The 11,733-nt window shown below is 40.5% G+C and overlaps 2 protein-coding genes across 2 annotated transcripts; one reads left to right on the top strand and one right to left on the bottom strand.

The window, feature by feature from the left end:
- Positions 1-457: 457 nt before the first annotated feature.
- Positions 458-4,138, bottom strand: cdc34b (cell division cycle 34 homolog (S. cerevisiae) b). Its single transcript, XM_030159971.1, has 5 exons — positions 3,358-4,138; positions 3,005-3,091; positions 2,794-2,891; positions 1,791-1,925; positions 458-1,666 (listed from the first exon to the last, which is right to left on the bottom strand). The coding sequence occupies exons 1-5, from the start codon at positions 3,541-3,543 to the stop codon at positions 1,456-1,458; spliced, it is 717 nt and encodes a 238-aa protein (XP_030015831.1). The 5' UTR covers positions 3,544-4,138; the 3' UTR covers positions 458-1,455.
- A 625-nt stretch (positions 4,139-4,763) lies between these two features.
- cactin lies at positions 4,764-11,478 on the top strand. Its single transcript, XM_030159930.1, has 10 exons — positions 4,764-5,098; positions 6,181-6,793; positions 6,916-7,011; positions 8,329-8,474; positions 8,627-8,789; positions 9,283-9,397; positions 9,563-9,755; positions 9,848-9,970; positions 10,086-10,438; positions 10,795-11,478. The coding sequence occupies exons 1-10, from the start codon at positions 4,794-4,796 to the stop codon at positions 11,283-11,285; spliced, it is 2,598 nt and encodes an 865-aa protein (XP_030015790.1). The 5' UTR covers positions 4,764-4,793; the 3' UTR covers positions 11,286-11,478.
- Positions 11,479-11,733: the final 255 nt, after the last annotated feature.

Raw genomic sequence — 11,733 nt, 5'->3', positions numbered from 1 at the left:
TCTGTCATATGTAATTATTATCCTGAGAAATTCAGTATGAAGTCCAAATTGTGTAAATTAAACAATCTGTACTGCCGATGCAAATTACACACAGGACACGCATACACCCAAAAATTTATATCAAAACTGTCCACTCTCAGCACACTAATATGAAAGCTAGAAAGGAAAAAAAAAATGGCAGCCTTGTTATTTTCCCACACCCAGAGATTTTCAGGCTGAGGATCTTTAATACCCCAACTGATACTGCAACATCTTTTGACAGACACTTTTCCTACAAAGACTAGTTTTGCCAGTCAACCTAATGTCTTCACATAAATCACTCAGGCAAAGTTTGCAGGCATTAAGTCTAATCAAATATAGGGACTAATGTAACAAATGTGTAGAGCGCAAACCGCAAATAAAAACAAAACAACAAATAAGTCACAAAATATTCTGTGGCTTTCTTTTTATACTGCTCTACAGTAGTTCTTTGGCTCCATCAGGCCTCTCAGAGAGTGAACCTGAGAAGAAATACAATTCTGATCAGGAATTAGTTTTGCCCCCCCACCACTGAAAAACTTGGTCATCATACACAACTCTTTATCTGAGCTACTTCAAATAACATACCCCCACACTAAAAATGACAGAGCAACACATCCAACAGTAACCAGAAGAGACACAGCAAAGATCAATTTCATGTTACCAAAAATGTTCACAGGAGGACCTCACCCACTGACTGGGCTGATCCTCAAGAGTTCTCATGGCTTTCCATCATCACAGGTCTTATTATTATTTTTTTTATTATTATAATTATTTTTTTTTAAATCACCAAGCTTGGAACAGACCATAATGAAGGTAAACAGTCCACCAGTACAAGAGACAAAAACCTCCCAAGATGTTGCGGCATGCACAAGAGGTTTTCAAACACTGTCCTGTAACAACTCCGCTCACGGACACGTGTCCAAGTGAATGTGCAATTGTTTGCAGTGCACTGTTTAACACACACTGGCTGCGTGAAGTCCATAATCTTCTGTCAGTCAGCGAGACCATCTATAGATGAGTGATTTCCGGTTACAATTAAGGAAACAGATATGCACAATTGAGGCTGAGCATAATTTGGGTTTGCACCAGTGCAAATGTTGCTTTTGTTGAGAGTGGGATTCACCCCACAACACTGTACAATGGGTGAATGTGATGAAGAAGTATTTTAAATGAGTCACTCAAAGTTTTAGATCATAATGATAACAAATGAAGAGGAAGCTGGAGACTTTTGTGCTGGTGCAAATCTTACCACGTCTGACCCTTCTGCAACGGTGCATTGGTTTCAGTCTCTGACACGAGGCTGAGCGAAAACAACTCTATTCATTGGTTTAAAAGTGGGACGCTTCAAATCATTCTTGGTTGTAGACCTTGAATATCTGGCAACCCAGGTAGAAATAGTGGGGTAGCATACATCAGCTAGATTTGAAAAGCATGTCAGGACTCCTCATTGCCCGAGTCATCTTCATCATAGCAGCAGTCGCCGTCCCCGCCCTCCACGTCCTCATCGTCATAGTAATAGTCATAGAAGAGGTCGGAGCCTTCATCGGGAGGCGGGGCACGTGTGCGGACACAGTACTCAGCCAGTGTGGTGGGTACCTTCACACCATCACGCTCAGCTTCTGCTTTGGTAGCTAAAACCTGTTTCCTGAGGAAATGTTATAAAAATGACATTATAAACATGTTGAAGCCTTAAAACAATCCACATTTAGTTTCTTTATTTTTAGATTTTGCCAACTCATAATGAGCTTTTCTACCATTTGACTATTTACCTGATGATCTCTACATATTCCCGGTCTTTGCCCTTGCTGTCCCTCCATTTGCGGTACATGACAGAGGCATCTACATTGGCTGGAGAGAATGTGTTGGGTTCATTTAGCAATGAGATCACACTCAGCAGAATGGTCCTGAAAGCAAACACAAAGATGAGTGGCATATTACGAAGATTACATTATAGAGATTTATCAGTTTGACCAATTAAACTGCAAAACTAGAAGCACTCGGAGAGCGCAGACCTCCGCCAAGGCTGATCAGTGCCCCCCCCCCGTGGGCCCCCCCATGCCAAGGAGGTTATGTTTTTGCCAGGGTTTGTTTGTCTGTCCGTTAGTGTGCAACATAACTCAAAAAGTTATGGACAGATTTTGATGAAATTTTCTGGTCTGCGCCCCCCCCCCGTGGGCCCCCCCACCCCCGATCACCACCAAAATATAATCATTTCTTCCATATCCCATTTCCAACAAACCCTGAAAATTTCATCAAAATCTGTCCATAACTTTTTGAGTTATGTTGCACACTAACGGACAGACAAACAAACAAACAAACAAACAAACAAACAGACAGACAGACAGACAAACAAACCCTGGCAAAAACATAACCTCCTTGGCGGAGGTAAATATGATTAACAAATTATTGGCTCAATTTGTGAATTTTCCCATGCAAGGTATTGTAGAGATATTAAAATGGACGAACTACATACAAGTAGTAGGTGCACTTCTCCTCTGTGCACACACTATGCACCAACAACATATCACGCATTTTCTGTCACTAATTTTATATTAGATAATTAGTCTTTTTCCAAGACACATAGAGTACATGTGACATACATGTGACATTAATAACATTAATTAATTAGGAATAAATGCAGATTCCTGGAGGAAGAACAAGAACCGATTAACTGGTTCTCTATTGTACACAATCGTCTTTCAGGAAAGCCATTGCGTTGAAAGCGTGGAAAAATAGGGGAAATGTGAGGACAAATAATGAAAGTGGGTTAACCTGACGTTCTGGGTGGGATTCCATCTCTCTGAAGGCAGCTCTCCACTCTGTGGGTCATCCACTGGAGGGTGCAATATAGAAATACAGACATCTCCATTCTGGAAATAGAAGAAATGAACTAATTTCACCATAAGACGTACAGCAAGAATGCTTTAAAAAATTTTTAAGTATGTGTATACGCATGTATGTAATATTGACAATGAGAATTGACCTCATAGATGTTGGGGTGCCACATCTTGGTGAGGAACCGGAAGGCAGGTGGAGAGTATGGGTAATCTATAGGGAACTTGATCCGAGCCTGTAACACAACACAGCATTCAGATGTAGCGATATGCTGTATTTGACATGTCACTGACAGGTTTGGGTTTGCTCTCTTATGTGTGATGTGCTGACAGTTCTATTATACAATTTTTTTTTTTCCCACTTGACATGGTAAATATGGTCCTTTAACTACATTGGGAATTCACACCACTGTTGTTAATGTTTTGGGTTGTTTTTTTTTTTTGCAAAATGGAAAAAAACATTTTACATGTTTGAGAAGACGTTTCCTCACTTTTGTCTTACCTTGAAATACCCCCCTTCATAATGAGTGTTTGGGGGTCCAAAAATGGCCACTTCCCAGTTGTACAAATCAGCCTCGTCCACCAGTGTTATTTTGAATCCCTCGACAGGTTCCTCCTGAAGGCTCTTCATTTCCAACATGAGTGCCTTCTGTGAGCTGGCTACATGAGAAGGGTCGTGTTGCGCCATACTGGACTATTCAATTTTCAAGATTATGTGGAGTCACCAGCTGACGGTCTTGTTTACAAAAACAAGGCTATGTTAGCCTAACTACTAAAAAAAAAAACCTGTTGACAGAAAAGCAATGTGTGTGTTTTCGATGTCGGAGACAATACAACAGGCCAAAGTAGCCAGGCTGCGCACAAACAAGATAAAGCTTGCGCTAATTTGTTATGAAATAAGATAACTTATTCACTAATTTTAATGTTCAAATATGGCAAGCTGAACAGACCATTGTAGATGACCAGTGTCTGCAGCTTTAGTTGGCTCACCTGGCAGAAGATATAAGCCGTAAATCTACAAGTAGCTGCTGGCTAATATAAGCTAGCTAACAGCCTTATCCACCAGCTGAAGCCGAACTAACCGCCGCGGTAGTTTGTAACTCCCAAATACTCCAACGCAAGAGACGGATTCACCACGTAAAACACACCTCTCGAACCGAAAAATTAGTTAACAGAAACTGTGACACTACTGGTGTGAAATGTACTTGTTCTCGCCCCAACAGAAGACTGGGTGAAGAAGAATGTTGCTGAAAGGGGTCTCCTCTCTACGCAAATGCCTCTTTAAGATGTATGGGATTTGTAGTCCCGTATTTAACTGTATTCATTTATTTCCAAGTTAAAGCCCCAAAAGTTCTTGCTTTACCATATGAAATATTTTATATACAGTGATACATTTGATACGGACAACGTGTTAACTTATGACTCATATATTTTTAACAGCTCATTTACAAGATATTTAAAAGGACTACATTTGCCAGTTCCTCGACGTCATGAACACATGAATGTTGTTTGTGTTTCTGACAAGCTGCTCTGACCTATTTTCATTCTTACATTGTTGGAACATATTATCACATTTATATGATGTGAATTTGATTTTAAACTCTCGGTGGTCTCTAAAAAAGTAGAGTAAAACCAAATTTATTTTTTGCATTTAATGTTTTATGTACACTCGTGACGCATTTATCATGCGCAAATCCCGTGTTAAGGCCAATTTTAGACGCCCATTTTGTTGCCTGAAGAAGTAAATTTTTATGACTGTTTAACAGTTTGACTATAATATTATCAACCACTTATTGTTAAAAATTTTTTTAACCAATTATTAATTTATTTTGTACAAAATATTAGCCAGTATTTATACTCTAACACTCGCAAACAGCCCGTTTTATTCTTACCTCTTATTTACGCGACAGATTGCACATAGGACCCAGAGGAAAGTTCATGATGGGTTCGAAATCTCGACGTCGGTCCAGATCTAGGTCCAAAAGTCGAAGCCGAGACCGACGGAACCGGTCAAGGGTGAGCAGGTCTCAATCTGTGGAGGAAAGGAGAGGGCGGAGTCGGTCTGCGGACCCCAAACTGCCCGCCCGGGCCCGGGGACGATCCGGCAGCAGGGACTCCAGCGATGGCTCCCTTGATCGACGTCGGCCTCAACACCGGAGCCGAGCAGGTTCTAGGAGCGACTCGGAGAGTGATAAGAGGCGAGGACCCCGGCGAAGGAGCAAGTCAGGGGGCCGGTCATCCAGGTAAGTGCGATTACAATCTGGTGTAAACCGCTTATTACGATGTAGTTATGTTTTAGGCCCGTTTAAACTAGGGAATCCCTATGTTCACACTAGAGCTGACTCTGGTACTCTCATTAGAATTTCCAAACGTTTTCCTCCAAACTAGTATTGGAAAAAATCTGTCATTCAGTACTGTTTTGCAGTACTTAAGATATGTAAGTAAGGTCGCTGGAAAACAGTGGAGAAATATTGCAATAGTTGTCTCTGTGATGTAGTGGATTAAAGCTGAATTAAATATAACATTTTACTACACGGTTGACTGGCAGATTTAGTTAGTTTTCACATTACAGTTTTCCATCCCCTTCCCTAATATGTTGATTTTAATCCTTAAAGACCTAGGGCTATTAAAGTAGCGCCTTCTAAATAAGATTTCCTGTACATTTAACTTTTCCCAAGTGATTTGTCACCAGTTTTATGCATCTGGCATTTTTCAGTGAAAATTGTGTATTGCAGAGTAATTTAAAAAGTCATCATATCAAACTGAGAAAACTGAAGAAAAAGTGTCTTTTTCTGCCATACCTGAGCATAAAAACAAGAGTATACTTCCGCTGTCATTTGTTATTGGAGGATTAATATTGCAGAAGATGACTGTTTCTGCAATCACTACGGAGCCACTTCATCCTCATATCTGATGACGATGAAAAGCTGAGAAACTGCATTTTACCTGAATTATTTACATATCTAAATAGGATTAGTGGTTCCATAGTTATTAAACATTATACATTAGTAGATGGTTCTGTGCACTGGTTTGGTCTTTGAGGTTTAAATGCTTATGATTGACTCAAGGACAAGGTGTTTCTCTGAGGTTTTGAGAAAAATCTACTAAGATAAAAACCAAATGAAAAAAAACCCTCTTGGATTAGCTTGAAAATGCATTGTCACAACACTGAAAACATTTTAAAAAGTTGGAACGCTGAACATCTGCTTGTAGTGCAATATTTTCCTTATACGATGTTAGTGGTTTACTTAAATAAAAGATGCATGCCAGTATACAGTGTTCTGTCTGTGATCAAATCTGTCTAAATATGCATTTTCTGTTTCAGTTCTGACTCGGATGATGCCAAGATGAGAAGAAGAAAGGAAATGGGGAAACGGAGAGAAACATCCAGAGACAGGAGAAGGGGAAGGTCTGGATCCAGCTCGGACTCTCACAATGAAAGCAATGACAAAGAGAGGCGACGAAGGAGGAGTCCTGACCGAGGGAGTCCAGTCAGAGACAGAGACAGACACAGGAGAGAGCGGGAAAGGAGGAGGAGCAGCAGCGGAGACAGGGAGAGAAAGGGAGATGGGGACAAAAGCCGAGAGCGAAGGAAAAGGAGTGAAGAAAGGGAGCGAGGGAGGAGAGAGAGAAGCAGGGAGAAAGCAGACAGAAACAGAGGTAGGCATCGCTTCAGTTCGCCTGAGTCGTCTGATAGTTCAGGGACCAACCAAGAAAACTATATTGTCAAAGAAAAGGAGGAAAAGAAAAAACAGAAAGAAATGATGAAAGCTCTGGAAACGCCTGAAGAAAAAAGAGCCAGACGACTGGCAAAGAAGGAAGCAAAGGAGAAAAAAAGGAGAGAAAAGATGGGATGGAGTGAAGAGTACATGGGATATACAAATGCAGACAATCCCTTTGGCGATAACAACTTACTGGGCACATTCAAGTGGCAGAAGGTGAGTTGGAGCACAGAGGCTAATGCAATTAGCCTTTGCATCACATGTTATCCTTAAAGTTAGCTTTCAAATATCATAATCATCTAAGATTTATTGTTTTTTTTGTGTGTGTGTGTTCTCAGGCATTGGATAAGAAAGGCATTGGCCATCTTGGAGAAAAGGAGCTGAAAGAAAGAAACAAATGTATTCAGGAGGAGAACCGCAGAGAGCTGCAAAAGGTGTGTTCTGAAGGATACTCTAGTATTGTTCTGACGTTGCAAAGTTCTAAGTCAACTACTGTGAATTTGGTAATGTGTGAATATTCAACTTCTGTTTTTGTTTGTAGCTGTATCAATGTTACAGAACTATTTTAAAAAGCTTTATTGATGTTGCATATGAATACATACATGTGCACATCTGTATTGAACTTTTTTAGGGGTCTCTTAGCGGTAGGGATGTGTACCGAAGCCTGGTACTAAACAGGTCCCAGGGCTGATAATGAAAAGACTGCACTATCAGTAAACTCCAGTGGTATCAGTTTTGCTAACGGTACTGGAGAAAGAAAAACTGAAAAATACGTCTCCTATGTATTACAGAAACATGAAAGTTGTCTGCAAAGTTTTGTCACAGACTCTGTCTCTGACTAAGACATATATCTGTAACACATTTTTGCAATTTTCAATCTGGATGAGAGACCTCAGATCAGGTATCTGATGGGTGATTCAGCTCTCTTTCACACACTGCAGTTCTGACCAACTCAAACACACAGACATCTGAAAGACAGCAGTTGGCGTTCCTCAACAACTAAACTCGATGACACAGAGCAACAACTCTTTTACATATTCAGGCATAAACATGAGCAGTCTGTCACAAAACTTGGCAGAAGTCTTTGAAGTACAGGCTGAGAAATGCACAGTTTGATAATGAGCTCATATTTCGTCTTTCTGCTCTGTTTATGTTATGTACCGCTGTGATAACAGCCTGAAGCATAAATACCAACATGAGTTAATGATTATAAGTGACTGGTGACCAGCTTGTTTCACCATGGGTCGGTTATATTTCATGTCAAATGGTCAGAACGTCATCTAATCTGTCACTCAGAGATTTAGAGCAGGTGGAGCTAGAGATCTGGAAGCTGCAGGAAAACAACAGCACTGTATGAAGAAAAAGTCCTGCATTCAGCTTTGTACTTAAAAATGAGCAAAATATAATTTTTTGTAGTATATTTATGATTTTTTTTTTACATGATTTGCTTTACTTACTAATACAATCAGAATCAATGGCAGTGATTTATTACACTTTCCTACAAAATAATATCGATGAAATATCAATTACATGGCATATGCTACAGATGAGAGACTAAAAAAAGTAATTCTGTCCACAATTTAAACTGTAACCCTAACCCCAGAAAAGGAATCAATAAGAATATATTTTAGTAGAATATATTATAGTACCAGATTAATAAGAGTAGTAGTATTGATAAAATCTTACGTCTAAATATCCACTTCTACGTTGGGGAAAAGGACACTGGCAACTAACTCTGTGTTCGAATACAGGTGAAACAACTCCGTCTGGAGAGGGAACGAGAGAAGGCCATGAGAGAAACAGAGCTGGAGATGCTGCAGAGAGAGAAAGAAGCAGAGCATTTCAAAACCTGGGCTGAACAGGAGGACAACTTTCACCTGCAGCAGGCCAAACTAAGGTTAACATACACCCACAAATATTCCTCTGTTGGCAGCACCGCGTCATTTTTCACAGATAGTAATTGGTTGTTATTGTTAATCCATTTGTTTACACTATTTCAGTAAAAACAGTTGACTCAGTGATTCACAATCATATACGCTCTGTGTTAAGGTCTAAGATTCGAATCCGAGACGGTCGTGCTAAACCCATCGACCTTTTGGCGAAGTACATCAGCGCAGAGGACGACGATCTTGCTGTTGAGATGCATGAGCCTTACACCTTTCTCAATGGACTTACGGTGACCGATATGGATGACCTTCTGGAGGATATAAAGGTGTGTCGCACTGAAAAATAGAAGCTTAAATGGTATATGAACTTTGCAGGCATCATGTTGTGCACCTTTACCTTTACACCCTCTTTTAGAATGTGTAGTTCATTTAAAATTGCTTAAATTTACTTGATAATATAATCACTCACTTTCACTGATACCTGTTTGGATCAACTCTGATAGGCCACTGGGGGGTGCCATAGGCATATTTTTTCAGGACAAAAACTGAACTTGAAAGTCAAGAAATGTTTGCATTCAGACCACCAAGTTCAGGAAAATATTTTATTCAAGGCATAAGAAATTGAGATAAGAATTATGTTCAAATGGAAAAACTCTTTCCGTTATCTCTCCTCTCTAAATTAATTTGATATATTTTGTTTTAAGAAAACTGACCCCAAACCTAACAGAAGAACAAGTCACAATTTGCTACAGCTGTATTTTTTTAAATAGAAATGAACTGCACATGTGTTACTGTATATAGTAAATATTGTTCTTGTAGGTCTATATGGAGTTAGAACAAGGGAAGAACGTGGACTTCTGGAGGGACATGACAACAATCACTGAGGATGAGATCAGCAAACTGAGAAAGCTGGAGGCCACTGGGAAAGGACCAGGTACTGTACATCTTCATACGGTCTATTTTTCAACTCTGTTTTAACTCCTTTACCTCTGACCTGTCCTGGTTTTATGAACTGTTGTGTAGCAACAGGATGCTGTGCTCAACATACATTTTTTTCCTTTTCTAAATAATAATAATAAATAAATAAATAATTTCTCAGGTGATCGTCGTGAGGGGATCAACACAGCAGTGAGCACTGATGTCCAAACAGTCTTCAAAGGAAAGACGTACAGCCAGCTGCAGGCGTTACACCTGAACATCGAGTCCAAGATTCGTTCTGGAGGATCCAATCTTGATATCGGTTACTGGGAAAGTCTGCTGCAGCAAGTCAGAGTCTACATGGCCAGAGCTAGGTATGAATATTTTTCCAAAATAAAGAATCTAAAGGGAATTAAAGGAGTTGGCAGTGAAACGGGTGTGAAAAAAAATAATTTTCATGTCTCAGGTTGAGAGAGAGACACCAAGATGTGCTGCGGCAGAAACTGTTCAAGCTGAAGCAGGAACAGGGAGTGGAAAGTGAACCTTTGTTCCCAATCATCAAAGAAGAGCAGAGGAGTGACGAGGATGAGTAAGTTACCTTGTAACCACATGCTGCACACTTCCTCCATGAAAAAACAAGTCACATTACAGCGACCCAGAGTTCGAGGTCATAAAGTTCACTCTCACTTCTGTTTCTGTAACAGGAGGCAAAGGGAAACTGCAACAGATGAACCCGGTCCCTCCTCATCATCCTCAGCCAAAAATAGGAACATTGTATCTTCTGACGATGATGAGGAAGAGGGCCCGTCCACATCAGCGGCAGGAAACCGTGGCGAAGGTGAAAAGAGTGACAAGGAGGAAGAGGAGAAGGGTGAGGTAGTGGAGGCAGTTTTGACTGAGGAAGACCTTATCCAGCAGAGCCAAGCAGAGTATGACTCTGGTCGCTACAGTCCCACGCTGCTCATGGCCTCTGATCTGCCTCTGGACACACATACGATCACCCCGGAAGAAGACATGACCAGGCTGCAGCTGGCACGCAGACAGTTACAGGTCACAGGTAAGAGGCCGCGCACAAAGGTCTATTAGTTAACTTTGAAATGAGGTATAGAAGAACACATTTAACTATTATATTAGTGGTGGAGGAAAGTTTGGAAAGCCCTCTTGTTCCATCACCTTTGTATTGACTTCTAAGCAAACACTGGACCCCATGTTTAGAGGGTACTAAGATATATATCATGTATCGCCATTCAGACTTAATCATCTGCAACAACTTCTTAAGCAGGTCAAGAAATGTCTGTCATATTTAGTGTGTATATAAAATAAATCAGTGTAGCAGGAGAAAGACATGTATTAGAAGACCAAACCTTGATGTATAAAGTGACTTACGAGAATATTTTCCATTTTCTCTGTCAGGTGATGCCAGTGAAAGCGCAGAAGACGCCTTTGTACGTCGCGCCAAAGAGGGAATGAACAACGATGAGGCCCAGTTCAGTGTGGAGTTCCCAATCACAGGGAAGATGTACTTATGGGCAGATAAATACCGTCCCAGGAAGCCGCGCTTCTTCAACAGGGTCCACACCGGCTTCGAGTGGAACAAATACAACCAGACACATTATGATTTTGACAACCCACCACCTAAAATTGTCCAGGGTTATAAGTTCAACATCTTCTACCCAGACCTCATTGACAAGCGCTCTACTCCGCAGTACTTCCTCGAGCCCAGTCCTGACAATAAGGACTTTGGGATTTTAAGATTCCATGCAGGTCCTCCATATGAGGACATTGCTTTCAAGATCGTAAACAGAGAGTGGGAATATTCACACAGACACGGTTTTCGCTGTCAGTTTGCCAATGGGATCTTCCAGCTGTGGTTCCATTTCAAGAGGTACCGCTACAGAAGATAAGACATCACAAATTAAAATGGACCAGGACCCAGTTATTAGGGTTTCATCATTTGTTGTATTTTTTGCATTACACAGTCCATATGGCATTGTATTGTTTTAGCTGCTTTGTCACTCAACAGAAGTTGTCTGAAAACTTATTTGTAATGTAGTATGAAAATTACACATTAAAGATTTTCCTTTTTTACTGCTTCTCTATTTATTTTGTGTTTGGAACATCAGTGGAAACTTGTCATTTTAGAAACATTTCAAAAATGTGTAACTTCTTACATACAAAGCCTGTGTTCAAACCCAGGACTGTAGACACACCACACAAAGATCTTTCATAACTGACGGCAGCTACAATATGAGGAACAGATGTAGAAGCTGTTCTGCACATTCTTGGCAGGTCCAGTCTTGCTGAAGAGCATTAAACCCTGTTGGATATATTTTGACATACAAAAACAACATA

Source organism: Sphaeramia orbicularis, chromosome 17 (genome assembly GCF_902148855.1).
Source record: "Sphaeramia orbicularis chromosome 17, fSphaOr1.1, whole genome shotgun sequence".
In the NCBI taxonomy this organism is placed as follows: domain Eukaryota; kingdom Metazoa; phylum Chordata; class Actinopteri; order Kurtiformes; family Apogonidae; genus Sphaeramia; species Sphaeramia orbicularis.
The sequence above is the reverse complement of the archived record's forward strand: the minus strand, read 5'-3'. Positions and strand labels throughout refer to the sequence as shown.